Source organism: Nymphaea colorata, chromosome 11, assembly GCF_008831285.2.
Source record: "Nymphaea colorata isolate Beijing-Zhang1983 chromosome 11, ASM883128v2, whole genome shotgun sequence".
In the NCBI taxonomy this organism is placed as follows: Eukaryota; Viridiplantae; Streptophyta; class Magnoliopsida; order Nymphaeales; family Nymphaeaceae; genus Nymphaea; species Nymphaea colorata.
The window spans coordinates 9514061-9534723 of record NC_045148.1 but is presented as its reverse complement, the minus strand read 5'-3'; the positions used below and the strand labels follow the sequence as shown (position 1 = coordinate 9534723).

The following is a 20663-nucleotide window of genomic DNA, read 5'->3' as shown; positions in this document are numbered from 1 at the left end:
AAGAAATAGAAGAGTGTCAACGTTGAGCTCTATTAGCAAGTCTCCACAGTGTTTCTATCTGAACATTGCCGTGAACAGAAAACTTGTCGATCAATATCTAATCATGCTTGAAGTTGGCACATACAAACCTTGACCAAGCACTGCCGTTCTGTTCGTCATATTTATCCCTGATATGATCAGTGGTTTGAACACTGCTCAATCTCGTTCATACAAAGAGAGAAAGGGAGAGAAAGGGAGCGAGGGATGAGCATACTTTGCTATGGCAGCCTTGGAAACCGTGAAAAATCTGGTCGCCTTCGCTGCATGTACGCAGACCTTCCCTCATTTGCTTCATCTTTACCGTAGAATATCAAGGTAGTGTCGCCAGCCAATTCCTGTTTCAGACAGCTGAATTAGTAATATCCACCAAAAAAAGGAATTCTGCAGAGGATTATAGCCGCCATGGCTGCTTAACTAGCCAGAAAGTGGAGAGAAGAAAAAAAATTGGCACATCTAAAATCTGAACCAAATGCACATGATACTAAAATGTTAAACGGTCGAAAAACTTCAAACACAAATAAAAATAACAGAAAAACATTAAAAGATTCATAATTGTTACCTGCAAGCCAGCATGCCCATCATCCACAGCATTAAGAGAAGCTTTACAAACTCGAAGAGCCGTAGGACTATTTCTTAAGATCTCCCGGCACCAACGCACTGTTTCTTGTTCTAGCTTTTGTAACTGTTGAAGGAGCAAAAAACTTGCATGTCAGCAGACACAATTGCTACCAGCACAAATGGGCATAAGGTTGTACTCCACCCATACTTGTTTTCAAGGGTGAACAAGCCTTGCCGTGGATGCACCGTCAGCATTCACAACCACACTTTCCCATCCAATCCAAGTTCTTCCCCCTTTGTCTTTGAAAGTCTATTATGGCCGACATTTCCAAACAAAACCCACCATTTCTCTTTATTTTTAAGCATGGGAGGGTGTCCGAGACTCTGCCATTCCCTTGGCCGCTACAGCAGCTGCCGCCATCGAAGCAGAGGATCCATCTTCCCCGGTTGGCCGCCTGAGGAGCCAGTACGAGATGGGGAGATGCGGAGTTCCGGTAGCGTCACCCATGCAGGAGAGAGAAGAGAGAATGCGAGTAAGGTAGCGCTACTTCCTGGAGGCGCCGAATCCGGTGGCGCAGCTCCGTTGCCTGCGCCCACTCCACCCTTACTCGCATTCTCTCTTCTCTCTCCTGCATGGGTGACGCTACCGGAACTCCGCATCTCCCCATCTCGTACTGGCTCCTCAGGCGGCCAACCGGGGAAGATGGATCCTCTGCTTCGATGGCGGCAGCTGCTGTAGCGGCCGAGGGAATGGCAGAGTCTCCGACACCCTCCCATGCTTAAAAATAAAGAGAAATGGTGGGTTTTGTTTGGAAATGTCGGCCATAATAGACTTTCAAAGACAAAGGGGGAAGAACTTGGATTGGATGGGAAAGTGTCGCTTGTTGAGCCATTTGTGGCAGGTTCCCCACGCATAGTGCATGAATATATATATATATATAAAATAATGGTGACTTTAGCGTTTTTAAAGTTGCCATGTCATTGTTACATATCACATTAAAATGTACTGTACAGGTACCATGCGCATGAAGGGCCTTTTAAATGACAATCGTGCCCTTACCCCACCTCGCTTTGCTCGCGAGTAAACAGATACGGATCGGATCTACATATCGATGACCCGAACCGAATGTGTTTTAGTCACACCGTTGGTTTTCAGGGCGAGAGCCAAAGCTTTCCCTTTTCTTCCTTTTATATCTCGGATTTGTTAGTTATAGACTCGGATCTAATGGTTTTCGTCACACCCTTGTTGTTCTTCTTCTTATATTGGATTTGTTAGTTATAGACTCGGACCTAATAAGGGTACCATGTTTGAGCGGAACACTTTTATGTGTTTGTCGGGCTCTCCTTCAAACCTTTCTTTGGGTTCAGATCTTAAATCCGAAATTTTATAAAAAAAAAAAAATTGGTGTCTTGAGAGGTTATCAATTTAACAAACTAAGAATCTCAATAACAAGGATTTTAAATTCAGGCTTAGATGGCAAAAGCTATGAATTTATGACCAGATGAAAAGATGATCTGATCCATGAATCTCAAATCTTGGATCACGTGACCTGACCTAAAAGGGCCGATTAATCATTTCGCCTTTGGATTAAGGGTATTTACGTACTTTGCTGAAAAGGCATCACCGTTCCTTCCCTGCGCTGCAGGCCTCTCTCCAGAGTGAGTCTGATATGCAATGACAAGAATGCCCCTACTTTTGATTCATCGCTTGGACAAAAATGGGCATTCCAAGGGAGAAAGAAGCTCGGTTCTTGAACTAAATTAGTCGGGCTGCTGAGCCAACCTAACTCAGAGAAATCTTAGTTTTATAAAAAACCAATTCTATTAATAAGTTTTGAAAACTTGTTTGTCACTCAGAGAAATCTTAGTTTTATAAAAAACCAACTCTTTTAATAAGTTTTGAAAACTTGTTTGTTTGTTAAGTAACAGGCAGCCCAAAACAGATTTTCTGTGAAGATAATGGTAAGTTTTTCAATCCCAGTTATAAAAACAGGTTTTGTCAAAACTGGGTTTTCTTAGACGTAATCTTGATAGAGCATCCCAACATCTCAAACATTTGGTTTTGAAGGAAAAACTTTAAATGCAAGTAACTTTAAATGAAAATGCAATCTTCAAAACACTTTTGACAATAGTTAAAGCGTAACGTGTGGCATGAACCAGAGGTTTATTTAATTTAAATTCTCGAAACTTATAAAAAAAAAGACATTAATGGTTCATACCTGTAATCCCATGTATGTGGAGTTTCTTGTGTTAGCTGTACCCTACTTGCTTTTGATCAACTCCCAACGTATTCGGTTCCAAAGTCCAAACCCGTGCATGCTTAATACTTACATTCGCAACTCTCTCTCCTCCTTTCTACCGAGTCAAAGGCTTTAGAGATATCCTTAAGTTGGACATCTCTAAAGCCTTTGACTCGGTTAGTTGGGAGTTCCTTTCTGACCTCTTCACTTGTCTTGCTTTTGGTCCATCGTTTAGATAGTGGATCCTGTCGCTTGTCACTTGGGCCCAGCTTGCGGTTTCCTTTAATGGGAAGTGTGCCGATTTCTTCTGTCTCGGGCATGGCCTCCGTCAAAGTTGCCTGTTATCGCCCTTGCTTTTCAACTTGGTTGCTGAGAGCTTTTCTGCGTTTTTTCATCACGCAACGGTTGTTGGCTTTCTCACACTTCATTCGCTCCCCCACTTATAGACCTTCTCCACTTTTCAGTATGTCGACGAGTTTCTCCTGTTCAGCAATACTTCCCGCCAACAGATTGTGAGAACATGACTCATCCTTCGGGTTTTTGAGCTCATCTCGGGTCTTTCTATCAATTCAGCCAAGTGTCATCTTTCTCTCATTCACGCGGATCTGGCGACGGTACTCCTCGCGGAAGCTTGCTTTGGGTGTAAGGCTACTAGTCTACCCATGAAATACTTGGGGCGTCAGATTACGTTGTCGCCTCCTGCACCCTCCTTTTGGAATGGAATGGAGCAGAAACTTACTAATCGCCTTTAATGTTGGCAGGAAAAGCTACTTTCTCTCCCAGGTCGCATTACTTTTGCTAAGCACTGCCTTGCGTTTGTCCCCCTCCATGTTCTGGCTGTCTTTCGTCCTCTTGTAGTTGTTTTGAGTAGGTTTAATAAGCTTATTCGTAAGTTTATTTGGAATAGTGATGGACCTTCGGATCGCCTTGCGCATTGGGATGTGATTGACTTTCCGCGTCTTCTTGGGGGTGCTGGGGTTACCAACCTTAGTCGGGCTTGCGAGTCTTCTTTGTGTTCTTGGTGGTGGCGGTTAGCAACTGAGCATTCTCCCATCACCCAATTCATTAGTTCCAAATTTGACCTGCCTTCCGCTAGCGTCTGGAGTAGTCCTATCTCTCACACCTCTCCCTCTCACTTTTGGTGCGACATGCTTTCTGTCCTTCCTCTTTTCCTCCGCTTTGCTGACCTTTCATCGTCCGCGTCCCCATCCTGGCATCTTTCACCTACCCGTGAGTTCAGTTTTTCTTCTTGCTACCTGGCCTCCTTTCGTCCTTCTGTCGCGTCGCTCCCACCCCGTTCCCTTTGGTCTCTTGGCCCCTCCCATCGTGTCATTATTTTTATATGGTTTCTCCTTACTGGCCATATCAACACTTTTGGCCACTTACAGCGCCTTGGCATCAGCTTGGCTAACTAGTGTCACCTATGTCTTGTCGCGACTGAGTCTCGGGTCTATCTTTTTACTTCTTGTCATTTCTTTTCTAGTGTCCTTGTTTCTACCTGGCCTTCCCTTGTTAGTAGTCTTCTAAACCCACCGTCCATTCGTCTTCTTTTCTTCTTTTGTCCTTCCCCCATCTGTCTGCTTCCTGGGGTCATGTCTGGAGCCCGTGGCTCATTTCAGTTTGGTGGCGCATTTGAGAGGAGCGCAACAATAGGGTCTTCAGGGGGCACCTTCTCTTTGCCAGATTCTGTGGCTCGTATTGTGCAAGGAGATGTCCAGTTTGTCATTCGGTTGAAGCGCCGCTGCCCGTCTGCGGCTGGGTCACTTTGTCACTCTGTCTTTCCTCTCTCACTTCGCCCCTCTTACTTTTCTATATATTGTATTGTATATTTCTTCTTCCTGCTTCTGCTTTTTGCAGTTTGTTTTTTGCGGATTGTTTTTGTACCTAAGGGACCTCTTGTCCTCAAATTTTGTTATATATTCCCATTTTATCGGCTCTCTCTCTCTCTCTCAAAGCACCACACATCTCCTTCCTATTAATTCAACCGAGATTAGTTTAATCTCTTGTTCTTACGAGGTGCAAATGCAATGGATAAGCACTCCAACACCAACGAACAAGGTGAAACGAAGAAAGGGTCATGGACCATGGAGGAAGACATGATCCTCATCAACTATGTCAGCACTCATGGTGAAGGCCAGCCACAAGAAGACCACCGCCTTCAACCTCCACCCACTCCGGCGACCAATCGGCTGAGCGCGCCAAGGTTGCCAAGATCCACCAGTGTTCTAGTCTGCTTCAAGCTCTTCCCCACTGGCCAGAAGCTCGGTAGCCACAAGCGCTACCATTGGGACGGAGGAGTCGCTGACACCACCACCACAACCACTGACGCCAAGAAAAATGTGTTCCTCGTCACCGAGCCAAACCCGTGCATGCTTAATACTTACATTTGCAACTATTTCTGGGAAGGAGTTGCCGTGTGCCAGTCGCGGAAGGCCATCTTTGGATCTGGATACAGGTTATTTACAGGTTGGGTCAAATTTTGAAATCTGGGTCAAATTTTGGATAAAGATCTCATCGTTTTTATATAACTTTTTGTCAAAAAACTTTGTCATATGAAGGTGTAAGTTTTGAAACGCACTGTATTTATTGAAAAGAATGACCACCCGATAATCGACTAGAAGTGCAAAAATCAACAAACAACAATCTTCATATAACTTTTTGTCAAAAAACTTTGTTGTTTGAAGATGTAAGTTTTGGAGAAGGCTTTCCGACCAACCGGCCGGTTTTTCTGTCCAACCCTTCACCAACAACGGCTCTTGTTGAGTCAACCTGCTATGGCAGTGGAATTCATCATCTACAGCCCAACTCATCAAGTGAGTTCCTAGGGGCTTACCGGAATCCGGCCACTGTCACCGGTTTCCAGCCGGAGGAGGCCACCTTCTTGGACTATTTCGGGTTTGGAACATCAGATGGTTATCATTTGGGGATTGAGGATATATTTAGTGATAGTGATGTGGTGGGGTATTGCTTGAGTGAAGGAGGGACTGTGGAAGGTGGGAATGGTGAAGGGACAATGCATGAAATGCCAAATGATCATCAAGAAATGTATCGTGTTATGGGAGAAGATGATGGGTCTATTGGCCACAGCCTTGGCAAGAAGAATGGTTCCTCAAATAAGAACTCAAGTAAGAATAAGAAGAAAGGGAATGTGATCAAAGGGCAATGGACTGCCGAAGAAGATAGGTAAAGCAGACTGTATATGCTCTCTCTCCTTCTCTGCCCTATCTTTTTTTAATTTTTTTGGTGTTTCTCCCTCTTTGCCGTTTTTTTCTGTTTCTCTCACTACTGCACCCGCTGCCCATTCACTCTGGTGTGCGTATAAAACTGGATATTTCATATGAATATGAGCCATCTTCATATATATATATATATATATATATATATAGGTAATGTTCATGTCATGCATGACCAAACAAGTTAATAAATCTAATAAATTAATATTACTGCCAACTTAGTTAGCAATGAAATCCTGCAAAGTTATCGCATGTTCACCAATGTTTCCATTTTCTCTAGCAATTAGATTTACGTGCTCCATCTACAATGGAAACAATTCATCGCCTCATTAAACACAAATTAATATTACCCAATTATAAAGGTCGCCCAGATAGATATTAAATCTTAACAAAAAGTTTCTCCTACTCAACAGGATATATATATATATATATATATATATATATATATATATATATATATAGACACAATTTACCTAACATAGGGCGAAAGAAGATTGACCAGCTAGCGCAATGAAGAGGTTGCCGGCTGGTTTCTCTTCTCCTCCAAACATGTTACATATATAATCATATATAAAAGGAATATACATTGTATACATAAAGTACAGTAATCCACTGATCTAAAATGCCTTTAATCCATACTAAAATGTGCTGAAAATCAACATAAAACAGAAAATAAGAAGAGGAAAACGGAGGCCAAATATGCTTGAGCCATTAATGATCCAAAAAAACTTAATCCTAGAAATGTCAAAATGTGAAGGAAAAGAGAAAAAAAAAAGAAAACTACACTGGGAAATCAAATAAAAAAAGAAACATAAAGATTATTAAGGATGTCAACGGATCATATTCGGACCCGATATATTCTATATTATATCTGTTTTTTTGGATATTCACATATTCGAATTCGAATTCGAATAAAGAAAAGTCATAGCTGATTTTGAAATCCGATTTTACAATCTGAATCCAATTTTTATATGTATAACCAACTCTGAATCTGAATTTTGAACAGGATTTAGCCAAAAAGTTAATAGCATTAGATAAGGGATATTTGTGTAAAAATGAATCCAATCCTAATCCGATCGGATATTTATGTATATCTAAATCCAATCGGATGTCATTTATTAAATCCGAATACAATCTGATTTCTTAATCGAAAATTAAATTTTTTTCAATATCTTTTTTTTTTTTATCAGATAGGTCGTATATCCAATTCAAATTGGATATATTGACATCCCTAATGACTATACTCTTGACCGAATTTCTAGAAGAAGGGGAAAGAAAGAAAACCAACTTGTTGGCTCATCCTACAAAGTAAGTCTAAATTTAAAATCCAAATTCAATGTCACAATCTGAATTTGATTTTTAGATTCATATCTGATTCCAAATTTTGGACCAAATGCTGGCAAGTTCAAAATGTAAGAGCATTGAATATATGATATTTAAAAGCTTAGGATGCCCATAATGGGGGACTTCCTCTGCACATTGTTCATGTTATCAAAAAAGAAAATTTCAAAACACTCCAAGGTTTTAGCAATAATTTTCAAACCAACTTGATCTATTCTAAGATGTGATAGCACAAGGCGCTTCCCATTTTTTGGTCACATTCTTTTGAAATATTTTAGTTCTATCTCATATATGGATCATGAATTTTTTAATGTAGATTTGAGGTTTAGCTCCCTGGTTTAGTTTGATTGAGCTTCTGCATTTGGATATGGATCTCTGTTATATTGGAAACCTGCTCCAAAACACCATAAAATATCTTCCTTGTTTTAGACTTGCTTTGCACCAAATTTGAACCATAGGCTTTTCTCAAACAATATTTTGCTAAGTTTTCGCTACATTTGAAATATATGGTGTATATGCTCCGTTTTCCATCTCACTTTTTTTGGGTTGTTTTTATCCCGATATTTTAAAAACATAGTGGTTATTTTTTGCAGTGCATGGCCTTCATATCGTGGGTTATTCGAATTTGAGGGTCTAACTAAATGTGGCTGCTAGCTAATATTCCAAATCCACAGTCAGAAAATATTAAATTCATTTCTTCCTGCAATTGGATATGAGGATCTATGATCTTCTATGGGAACTAAAGTCAGATCAGGCGAAGGACCAGCATCAATTTTGAACTTAGCTAGATTTATAATGAGTCATGCAGTTTCCTTGGTACATATTCTGGCAACCCAATTTTATCAATCTTTGCATACGTAGACTTTATTTGGTTCGCCGATGCTGATAAGGCGATAAATGTTAATATCCTAGACTTTATTAAAAAGTCTCTCCACAATTTTCCCTTTTTTAACTTATATAAGGTATATAGTTCACGTTTAAACTACCTTACTTGCGTTGAAAACTGTTTTAAACAAAAAGCAAAATCTTATTATGTGTTTATAAACACTAATTTAATATAAATCATGTTTTAGTTTGAGTCTTGTAAAAAAAAAATTCTTTATCAAAATTTTGATATTATCTGAACCGTTCCTTTCTTTATTATTAAAAAAACATTATTTAATGATTAACTTAATATACATTCTCACCAAACCACTCTAAGATCTATCTATAACTTTAAATTGCAAAAAAAAAAATATTTCAATAATTAGTTTTAATGGGTCTGGTTTTTTTTGTCTCTTATTCTTATTCAAGTTGGTTTCGTTATTACTTATATATATATATATATATATATATATATATATATATATATATATATATATATATATATATATATATATATATATATATATAAAGAGAGATAGAATCATGAAAATTATGCATGCGAAACCTGTTCAAATTTCTTTATAGGTTCATATAGCTGTCAGCATACGTATCTGTCAATTATTCTATGCGGATGCGTCTTCCATGTCACTTTCTTGCATTCCCTTTCATTTTCTTCATATTTATTTATTCCTTATTTACTTAGGATTCTCCACTACCAGCATACCTAACTATAAAATACATTTTATTCTCATCCTCATCTCTAAATCTTTCTTTTTATTCAACAATCAAAGTTACCAGTTGTTCCAATCTACTCATAAGTTGGCTTCATCTTAGTCCATTTGATTTGCAAAAGATCTGCATTCAAATAGCAGGAACATAATCCCACTTGGACGTAAATGGCGCCTAAGTTTTTAACGAAAAAAAATACTGGGCGAGTGATTCAACTCTCAACAAAGTAGACTGAATTACTCTTATTATTCATTACAAGTGTCAAACTTTATTAGTATACAAGAAACTCTCAAAAATGCAAATCTTTTTCCTCCCCTTTCATCATATGATATCATATCACCTGGCTCTCCTCCTTGTTCGACTGATCTTGTCTGTGAAATTGCTTAGATTTCCAATATTGTTCTCATCAACAAGCTCCTTTAAAATAAATTCAATTACTGTAAAATTGTAACACCTCAGAAATTTAGTCTTTCGTTGAAAATTGTGAAAAATCTTCAAAGGCTTATAAACGAGATCATCAAAGAAATGATTGTCTTGGTTCTTAATCTTTTTCCTAAAACTGCTAAGATGCGGGTTCGGATACGCCGAACCAAGGCCCAAGCCCAGGAATGGGTGGGGTTTGTTACAAAAATTACCTGGTTTCTAGAACTCAAACAGGCATAAGAAAAGTTTTATTCAAGTTTCTTTGTGAAATGAAAGGGTACAACATGAAAGATGAGGGAGTTTGCACATCAAACTATAACTCGGGGTGAGTTCGCGACAGCATACGAAAAAACTGTCGACTATAAAGTAGTCGGTGAAACCTGCAACGCCAGGTTTGATTTTTTCCGTGGAAAAGAAACTATCATCCAAGTTTGGATCACACGTATCAAATTACCTCGAGCTTCTCGCAAGTTATTGAATCTTCAACAAGGTTGTTGATGGCGTCCCTGAGCTTTTGATAGTCAGAAAGAATGTTGTAAATCTGATGCGAGATCCTCGCGTACCCGGTCACAAGATTCTCACAATCTTTGTCGTCTTCATTGATCAAATCTTTCACGTGGTAAATCGGCACTTCTACTTCAAAATTAACTCTTAAATGAGCTCTCAATATCATGGCGTCCTTATTGCTGCGAATCTTCAAACCAGCCGGCAGTCCGACCATGATATTGCTCGAGCTCAGCTCCGGCGAGGTGCCCAGGTCCGTTCCCCACGCTTCTGCCAGTATCTTGCCCATCGCGACGACCTTCTCGTGGTTGTATCTCTTGATCTCTTCGAGACCACCATCGAATTGCTTCAAGAACTCGAAGATGGTGGGGATCACAAGCTGGGCACTGTAGTCTCTGTTTCCAACCCAGGAGCTTTCGACGGCCAAGCCTTTGCCGTATTCGTGCGTGACAACCAGGTGGTGGGCGTCGGCCGACGCAGACTTCTTGGCGTAGAGGAAGGCCACGGACGGCGGAGGGCGGGCAGAAGAACCATTTGTGGAGGTTGCTCGTGTAGAAATCTGCACCAATTGCTTGAAGATCGATGTCTATATTCTCTATGGAGTGGGCAGCGTCGATGAAGACGCGATCCACGCCTCCTTCTCTACAGATTTCCGTCAGCTGCTTCACCGGAATCACGACGGAGGGCATGGAGGTTATGTGGTCAATGACGGCCAGCCTGACTTTTCTCGAGGAGATGATCTCATTGTTCCAGGTCAACTCTCTAAATAGAAAATCAGATTCATAAAAATAGATTAATATAATTATACATATGTAATCGTCTTCTTATAGAGTTGCTTTAATCCGATTTTAGTATTCGAAAGAAAAGGGTTCCTCCATTTAAGGGTGGTTAGATCAAAAGCAAGTAGGGTACAGCTAACACGCATATCACATTAAAAATTTCAAAAAGTATGACAACTTCACATTGAATAGATGGTCTTCTTTCTACTATGGATTCTCTCATTCCTTTCCTTCCATAATCAAAAGAAAAAAAAACATGCGTCAGCGTTTCTTCACCCAATAGAAGCAAACTTCTTCCTCTACCAAGACAAAAGATCATGGAGGTGCACAAAATGGCAACTTCACATTGAATTTAATTTACTTGCAACAGATTTTCTCAAGGAAATCAAAAAGCACAACCAACGAATAGATGGTTCGAACATGTTGGTATAAATATAATTACCAACAGATCCATCAGTAATTGTCCAACCATTTATGAACGGTTACGTATGTTGTTATTAAAAATCACATTTTTACTGACTGTCTATTCCGTCAATAAATAATGGAATTTCACTGACGATTGATGATACTATCGGTGGAGGTGTACGATTTACTAACGGTCCTGCTCACTTGTCAGTGGATGTATCAACGACATTGTCTACTCTAACGGGGTCAATGAAACTATCGTTGACGGTGTTCAAACTTTTACCAATGGTTTGTTACCGTCAGTAACAAGTGTTTTTGTTTTTTGGTAGAGCCACTTCCTTTCACTTAACGTACACCTGTTGATCATAGGGATACCAAGGTGCATCAGTCTATCTTTGAGTCAATAACTTACCTTTGAGAGGTAAAAGACAACACCATCTAACCCGAGGTATAGCATGTGAGTACCAGGGAGCTTTCCGCCATTCTTTCACTGGTCGGTGCTCCCTAATCCTGTTATAAACTTCCATAACTTTCAGGACAATGCATCATCTGAGCCTCATAATAGACTATCCTCAATCCCACAGAGATGAGAGTGATTGATCACCTGCCTAATCCAAACAGGACCATGTGAACCTGTCCTTTAACTTTTCATTGCCTTTTCTTTATCCTTACGAAAAAGACCAAAGGTATTCTCGCCATTACACACCCTGATGTACAATTTTTTTTTTTTCTATGAACCGAAGAGATGCATATAACCTGTTTGATGTACAATTTTTGTGAACCAAAGTGATGCATATAACCTGTTTGATGTACAATGTTTTGTGAACTAAAGAGATGCATATAGCCTGTTTCGATCAAGTAAAGAGTGTGAGGGACACGGTAACCTGATGGGTGCACCTCACATGACTGATGCACAATTTCTTTTTTGCAAAAGCCCAAGTCTTAATTTCTTTGTCTCTTGCAAAAACTCTAATTTCTTACAAGGTATGTAAAGATTATCTTCACTATGTGAAAAGCATTTGAACGACGGTGAGGAAATACCTTGCCTTATCACTTCGTTCTTTTGGTTCACTACTCTGATAAGGTGAACTCAATGAGGCAATCAAATTTGCTCTACAAATGGTTTTGAATCCACCACGCATTTGACATCATCCTTAGGAGTAGGGAGAGTAGGGATGTCAATAGATTGGAGTTAGATCCGATATCTGATTGAACCACATACAAAAAGTCCGATAAGAAAAAAAAAATTGATATCCAATTAAGAATTAGGATTGAATTCGGATATAAGAAATTATATACAATTGGATTTGGATTCTAATTTAGGTAAATATTGATCGGTAATTTAGGTACACATTGATCGGATCCAGATTCAGATTTGAATCAGGTATTGTTTTCAATAAATATCCTATGCTCAATGTGTATAATGTGGTTTGGATTCCCGGATATTAATCTAAACATTGGATTTGGATCAACTCGGATTATGAATTCGAATTTCGGATTTGGATATGGTGTAAAATTTTCTTTATCCAAATTTGAATCTGAGTTGGAATTCAAATATACAAATATCAGAAAAAATGGATATGGTACAATACATATTCAATTTGAATACGATCCAATAACATCTTTGCCTAGGAGGGTTGTTAGCTTAAAAGGAAGCGGAGAACGGAGCCTTTTAGCTTAGAAGTAAAGGAAGAAAAGGTTTCCACTCAAAATCCATTACTCAAAATCTTGCCAGAGCTCCTTGGGTTTCTTAGCAACGTTTCTTATATTTCTAGCTGTAACCATCCTCCCCACAGGCTAGTTTTCAAATGGTTGGAATTTCTTTAAGTTAGCACTGTGCCCTTTTCTCGTAAAATGCAGGAAAACCAGCTACATATTACCTTTATTTTTACTTGTTGTGGGTCATTTATTTTTACTTGTTGTGGGTCATTAGTTGTATGCTGTTTCTTGGTTTGGAGTCTATTGAATTCCTTCAGGAGGCTTTGTTTCGGAGATTCAATGGTGGATCAGGAAGCGATTCTACTGCAAATAGTTCAACTTGTGTCTGCTACTCTGGATTAAATGTGGACATGTGGAAAATTTGCGTCATTTCAGACTGGCAGTTCACAGGGACTTTATCAAACCTAGTCGAGAGTCTAAGAAGGTGCTCCAGAACTCGCGTCGTCGAATCATATGAAAATTACTTCAATGCTTTCGAGCCCGATTTTGGAGCATGATGGCTGGATGCTAGAGATTGCTTATCAATAATCGGTGGAAGCTGAAGGGGTGCAGGTTTTGATGGTTAAAGGAATCTCGATTCTACCAATTTCTATACATGGACGGGGAGGATTCGCAGTAAAAGAATAAATGATTCACTGCTCTACACTTTCTAATTAGGAATTACATATGTTTCAACATGATCCACCAACCATGATAAAGCCGGCACTTTTTGACAGATTGACTCTCAACTAAGAACAAGAACATGAATATGTTTATGGCAATCTCAGGATTTCGTGAACTGACCTGCTGCTTTCGTCAGAATCTTCGTGGCTTTTGGTTATAGCTAGAAAAGACTAATGTAATAAGTTTTCTATTATATTAACTTTCAGCAACGACATCAGTACAACACGTGTTTGTGTGAACCGTGTGCCTTATGCATGACATACACATTCGCAAGTTGCTGAAGCACCAGACAGAACAAAGAAATAGAAGAGTGTCAATGTTGAGCTCTATTAGCAAGTCTTCACAGTGTTTCTATCTTAACATTGCCGTGAACAGAAAACTTGTCGATCAATATCTAATCATGCTTGAAGTTGGCACATACAAACCTTGACCAAGCAGTGCCGTTCTGTTCGTCATATTTATCCCTGATATGATCAGTGGTTTGAACACTGCTCAATCTCGTTCATACAAAGAGAGAAAGGGAGAGAAAGAGAGCGAGGGATGAGCATACTTTGCTATGGCAGCCTTGGAAACCGTGAAAAATCTGGTCGCCTTCGCTGCATGTACGCAGACCTTCCCTCATTTGCTTCATCCGTACCGTAGAATATCAAGGTAGTGTCGCCAGCCAATTCCTGTTTCAGACAGCTGAATTAGTAATATCCACCAAAAAAAGGAATTCTGCAGAGGATTATAGCCGCCAAGGCTGCTTAACTAGCCAGAAAATGGAGAAAAGAAAAAAAATTGGCACATCTAAAATCTGAACCAAATGCACATGATACCAAAATGTTAAACGGTCGAAAAACTTCAAACACAAATAAAAATAACAGAAAAAGATTAAAAGATTCATAATTGTTACCTGCAAGCCAGCATGCCCATCATCTACAGCATTAAGAGAAGCTTTACAAACTCGAAGAGCCGTAGGACTATTTCTTAAGATCTCCCGGCACCAACGCACTGTTTCTTGTTCTAGCTTTTCTAACTGTTGAAGAAGCAAAAAACTTGCATGTCAGCAGACACAATTGCTACCAGTACAAAAGGGCATAAGGTGGTACTCCACCCATACTTGTTTTCAAGGGTGAACCAGCTTTGCCGTGGATGCGCCATCAGCATTCACAACCAAGAACGAAGATGATTTTCAAGTTAGAGCATGCAAGTTTAGAATCGGCAAACAGGATTAACACTCACAGGCACTACAGCATTGACAAGTCCCATTTTCTCTGCTTCGGCAGCATCATAAAATCGGCACAGAAACCACATTTCACGTGCTTTTTTAGGACCCACCTGAATATAAGTAGACTAAAGTATAAAATCACATAAAAATATGCACTTAACACAAGGCTTTTGACATGGATTGGATTGAACCATGTGTGGTGACAACATTAACTTACTAGGAGATGAATCAAGACTAAATGCACTTTTCTGATAGGCAAAAGATGCTAATGCTGGAAAATGAGACGTTTTAGGCTTTTAGTAGTTGATGGCATCTAATGAAATCCGTTGTTTAAGACATAGGTAATAAATGTAATTGCCGATGATATCACAAACTAAAGCTCAAAAAGAAACTATCCATTTTGGAGTTGTTCAGGTATGACACTTTGCTGTATCAGCATTTAAGTAACATGGGATAAATCCATTGTTCCTAATCGCAGGTGCTTTTTCTTTTAGCAACAAATGCCGCTGCAGAAATAACCTTTGGGAAGAAAATCTTTGGTATCCTGCCTAGCATGTGTTTAGATAAGACATGCTCATATAAAACAATGCAGTACTTGCAACTAGAACAAGCACAAGCACTACCTTATTGAAATAATGGAGTTGAGCCCTTCATAAGTGCCATAGCAAAAGGTCAATTGTATGGTTAGGAAATAGAGTTTCTGATGAAACAAAAATTATTATTATGCCTAAAATTCTTACCAGACGAGACATGATACTGCATCCATACCCAGCATCAAAACTCCCAACCTGAAAAATATTAGTCAAATCAACTGGAGTGCAAATTGATAACAGAAAATCGGTTCCTATTCATAACATAGTAATATTCAAGCAAATGTTTTTGTTTGGCATAAATAACGAAAAGTAATTTCACAAAAACCTCCAAAATTGAAGGGGTTGTGGGTGTGGTGGTGTTTTATGTGTTGGTTATAGGGGACTTGCATGAAGGAAAACTAGAATTTCATGTGTAAGTAAGCATCTTGCTGGGTTAGCAAGTTCAACAATTCAAAAGCTCGGGTAGTTCTTTCCTCATTGAGAAAAGGGAAAGTGTGTGAAAGTTTCAGAGTTTATGAGTATAAACTCTACAACAAATTAAGATTAGAAAATAGCAGGTTATGTGTGTATATTAGCATGCAAGTGATAGAGGCATGATTTTAAACTGATAATGTTTTCACATAAAACATTAATAACAGCAATTTTACAGAGTACTGTTCCTATTTTCTTTCTAGGAATTGAATTCGGCATTCATGATAATAAATGTTGATATGTCCATCATTTATGCTTTTGAATTAAAATAACTTCACCAAGTTCAAAGAAAAGTTTGATTTTTATCTCTTCCAGTATATGCAGGTCTGATTCCCAGATCCATTGGCAAACGCTGCACTTCGCTTCTCTATTCTCTTCTTTCATTTTGTTTCATTGCTAACTACAATGTTCACTCTTTTTTCCAGATTTTAAGCAACATTAGTTACAGAAACATAAAGAAGTACCTTCGGCCCAGTTTGGCCAAAAATTGCATTATCAGCTGCAATTGTTAAATCACAGACCAGGTGTAGGACATGACCACCTCCAACAGCATAACCTGCAACCTATAATGCCAAAAGGAACACATTCTTGTAAGGAACCATCTAATAAATAGATAATAAGTCACCAACGACATGCACAACACATGCCTATAAGAACATACCATTGCGATCACAGGCTTGGGAAGACGGCGTATCTGTACCTGAAAAAATGAGCAGTGAAATGCTTAAACTAATGTCTCTGGCATATACGCAGGCTGGTTAGTGCAAAGTATGACCATGCTGGCAAAAGCATGTCTTTTTCTGGTGACTTGGAAATTGAAAGTCATTGAACAAAGAAAAACCAACACCAGCTTGCAAATTGTCAGGTTCATTCACTTGAAATGCTTGGAACATTAATATTATTCTGAAAAGAGTCCAAAAACATGATGTTTTCCTTGATTTAGTCCATGAGCAGCAAAAGTAGAAGGCAAGGAAAAATACGCAATTTTTTGTTTCACCTTCGGAGTTATGCTATGTGGTGGTGAAAACTACTCATAAACAGCAATGAAAAATTGTAAAAGACCAAAAAAAAAACGTTAGGAGTAGCCATTTGACAACCGATGGAGTTAGCTGGTAGTTGAGAGCTTAACCACCTAAAACAGTATATATGAGACATTAATCTGATGAAAATTTGAAGGAAAAACAAAGTGATGGGGTATGTGCCAAGCCTCTGCTGTGCCATTTTCCAGAGTAAAATACATGAAAAAATAACCAAGATCAGTAACTTGAATTCTAAGTACCATTAATGCGCAAAATCAGAACAACTTGAATCATAAGTACCATTAATGTGCTACATCTAAATGTCCAAAGTTGATTGGCCAGTAGCAAAGTAATATAAATGGTTGGTTAGCTAAGTTTCCCTCCATAACCTGACACATATTTATCATGTGCCTCTAGATAAATATTTGTTTATAGATAATGGAAGCTCAGTTTAAGAAAGGAGAAAAAAAGGCATACATAAATATGCTAAGTGGTAAGCCTCAGTATGGGCCCTTTTCATGCATCAACCTAAGAATGAACAAGCTGCAGAAAAAACCACAAGATTTCTCATCATAAATCTGAATCTATATCAATAAGCATGATAGACTCACCTGCAGATCCAAGATATTAAGACGACCAAAACTATCCTTATCAGCATATCCATCTGACAGTCTCAATGCTTGGTCCCCACCACTACAAAACGCTTGTGTTCCCTGACCAAAGAAAATTTTCTATCATGAGAATAGATCAATAGAATATTCCAAGATCAAATATGTTGAGTCATGTCTCAACAACTGTAACCACATTACGGTGTTCAATGTTAATCTATTACACCTACAACTTAATCTATCAACCTTTGTAAAGCAAAACCATTAACTCACTCTATTTGCACCAGTGACACCTTCTTTGCATGCATACATATTAACTTCTTGAAGACAAATAATGGTGCTACACCTCTTGATGAAATTAACTAATAATATTTTTTTCTGCTTTGACATCATGTCAGATCCAACCTTGGAAACCATCTAACTTCCAGTCTTGCTATGCTTCCTTTGATTAATGGATAAGAGGCACCAGTCATCCCATCTTCATATGCAAACACCTTGACTTCTTGGAAATAAATAATGGTTTAAACCTCTCGACTGAATGTGTTAATATTAATTTTCCTTTTGACTTCAACATCATGTCTGATCCAGCATTGGAACCATACTCGTTCCAGTCTTCCCACATTTCTCTAACCAAGGGTTAAAATATCTATTATTATTATATCATTTCTTTAATATCATTGCACCCCTCATGCTGGATTGTGATAGTCCAATCCAAATATGAATTCACATGAATGAACACATGCCTACATGCCTCCCTCTATCAGACAACTAAAATAGGAAAGGAATAGGTCAACCAGAATACCTGTGCAAACTATAAATATCCATTGTATGAGCTTCAATAGCTTATAAGAAATATCAAAAACAAAGTGAAAAAATATCTTGGTTTTTCTGCAATTTGGATCCATGCCTCTGGGCAGATGATTTTCTGATGAGGACACTGAAGAGAGTATTCTAAAAATCCAACTGCCTTATAGCAATACGTGGCTCAGGATATGACATACAAGAAAGCATAGTAATTTCAGGATATGGACCCATATGCGTACCACATTAAGAACTTTAACTTTTCAACAGCTTATATGGGGAGATGCTTTCACATATAAGGGTATCCTAACATCTCAAAGTTTACCCCATTGTGAATTTGACCGGTAAATTCATTTTGCTACACACTGCAGATTTTAGGATACAACACATCCAAAACCAAAAAGGATGTCAGTCAGTAAAGAATATATTAAAACAAAAAGAAACATTTTTATAGTATAATAGCTGCTGAAAACAGTTCACAGATTTAAAGTATCAAAAGGGAATTTCATGTAACGTAATGCTAAACATAGCAAATTATACTTTGTATGCTTTCAATTGAGAGAATGGATCTTAAGACTGAAGTAAATGACAAAAAAAAAAAGTTAAAGACTTTGGAGTTCTAATACTAAAAGGAAAAGTTGATATAAACTGTACAAATACATTAACATAAGTAACCCATGGTTTCTCTTGTTAATGTGGAAAAGCTATTTAGTAAAATACCTTGCCAGTTAAGATGATTACTCCGACGGTTATGTCATCTCTAGCATCAGTGAACGCACGTATTAGCTCCTTAACTGACTGAGGCCTAAAAGCGTTTCTCCTTGCTGGCCTGTTGATTGTAATCTTCGAAGGTTCACAAAATAGAGTAACGAAAGTCCCGAAAAGACAAATGTAACTTGCTGATCAGTATAATTGAAGAAAGAAGCATCATACCCATTAACAAATTTAACAATGCGCTCTTAGAACTCACAAAAAGAAAAAACAAAACTAATCGAACCAAACGAGTTCACAGGCCTCTCAACAAGTAAACAAATTAAGACTCAAGCACACCACAAATTGGTTCATGGAGGTTCATCAACCTCAGAAAAGGAGCACTTAAATTAACCAGACCAGCATCAAGCAGCATAAATTGACGTCTATTACTTGGTGATTCGCCAAACTCGAGAAGGGAAAGCAACAAAAAGACCAGCTCCACCTACAACTACCGAAAGAAGGCCATACTTTGTCAATCAATTACATGTTAATTAGCAAAACCCAACAAAAAAAAAAAATCGACTTCCATCTAAGAAAACAAAGAACCAACTCTTTGTGCTCATCCATGGAATTAACAAGAAACTAAACTATATATTACTGGGGAAAAAAAAAACCATCATACCTATGAAGCTAGTAGCACGTTTTGACAAGAAAAATTACATGATGGGAGATGAAATCAAACGAAAAAAGCAAGAATTTTAACATGGGAGGACATCAGAAACTCCAAAAAAAAATGCACCTAAAGCAACAAATAATCAGTTCCCAACACAACTACCGCACCTTGGCAATGCCTTCTCCAACGGCTTTTTCATAAATAATGTCGGTGAATTCCGGACCCTCTTTGTCAGAGCAGACCCTCCAGATGACCTTTGCGGATGAAACCTCCCCATGAATTCTGTGGTAACTGTCACCTTCCCCTTCCGATTTCGAGGCGTTCGAGGGACGAACTTGAGGAACGAGCGGGGGAACCAGGTGGTTGGTGATGGATGATATTCTAGCCAAGGCCTTGCGCCGGGTTTCAGGAGTATCCGCCATAGAGAGGGAGAGAACCTCAGCAGCAACCAGGAAGTTAGGCACAAGTGTCGCAGGAAAGCAGAGGCATCCGTTCTCTCAATTCAGTATTGGATGCGCATGTGTTGTCGGCCAATCCTCTCTTTACCTTTTCCTCTCCACGTGTTTCAAAATTTGTGATTACGACAGCCCGAGAGTGATCACGAAAACCGAGTCGAGCAATCGGAGACTCGTTCCTTGAATGCCTCTGAACTCTTATGACTTCAGCCCTGGGAAGAAGACTCAAGGGGCACGGGAAAGCTCAGGTGGGTACCGACGGTACCTGGTACTCGGTTGGATTGAACCTACAAAAAAACGTATTAAAAAAAAAAACGTATTGAGTCCGCTCGATAATTTATCTAGATTCTAGCTGGTTCGGGTTGATTCGACGGGATTTGATTCAGTTTAATATGCTTTTTTTAATATTTTTTATTTTTTTAATGATTCATATGTTATTATGATTAATTATATTTAAGTATTATTTTATATTTACAAATATATTTTTTTATTTTAATTGAGTCGGGCCTGAACTTTGGTTTTGAGTGTTGGGTGGAGTTTGGGCTGCAGTTACGAACTGTGGTTAAACCCTGGCTGGGACTGGTCAGATCAACCAGCCGAAAACCAAAGTTGTTTCCGCGTAAGGTTGGGAGAAAATTGTTCA

At 38.7% G+C, this 20663-nt stretch overlaps 1 protein-coding gene across 5 annotated transcripts; it reads right to left on the bottom strand.

The window, feature by feature from the left end:
• Nucleotides 1-228: 228 nt before the first annotated feature.
• Nucleotides 229-20217, bottom strand: LOC116264609 (1,4-dihydroxy-2-naphthoyl-CoA synthase, peroxisomal). 5 transcript variants are annotated; one of them, XM_031644926.2, is made up of 10 exons: nucleotides 19733-20201; nucleotides 18920-19042; nucleotides 17402-17503; nucleotides 16433-16471; nucleotides 16236-16334; nucleotides 15448-15495; nucleotides 14722-14817; nucleotides 14393-14515; nucleotides 14048-14168; nucleotides 13803-13961 (listed from the first exon to the last, which is right to left on the bottom strand). In XM_031644926.2, exons 1-9 carry the CDS (start codon nucleotides 19985-19987, stop codon nucleotides 14052-14054), a joined length of 1002 nt encoding a protein of 333 aa, XP_031500786.1. In that variant the 5' UTR covers nucleotides 19988-20201; the 3' UTR covers nucleotides 13803-13961; nucleotides 14048-14051. The 5 variants fall into 5 exon arrangements, with proteins under 5 accessions (XP_049936563.1, XP_031500786.1, XP_049936562.1 ...); XM_050080606.1 differs by lacking the exons at nucleotides 13803-13961; nucleotides 14048-14168 and adding an exon at nucleotides 229-374 and having other exon boundaries at nucleotides 19733-20217; XM_050080605.1 differs by having other exon boundaries at nucleotides 13803-14168; nucleotides 19733-20195.
• Between the last annotated feature and the right edge of the window lie 446 nt (nucleotides 20218-20663).

Excerpts from the sequence above, each read along its gene's own strand:
- LOC116264609 (XM_050080606.1), bottom strand. The coding sequence starts at position 19,987 with ATGGCGGATACTCCTGAAACCCGGCGCAAGGCCTTGGCTAGAATATCA. Across the intron at positions 16,472-17,401 it reads TTAATATCTTGGATCTGCAG|GTACAGATACGCCGTCTTCC; the intron begins GTGAGTCTATCA and ends TCATTTTTTCAG. Across the intron at positions 15,496-16,235 it reads TTGGCCAAACTGGGCCGAAG|GTTGGGAGTTTTGATGCTGG; the intron begins GTACTTCTTTAT and ends AATATTTTTCAG.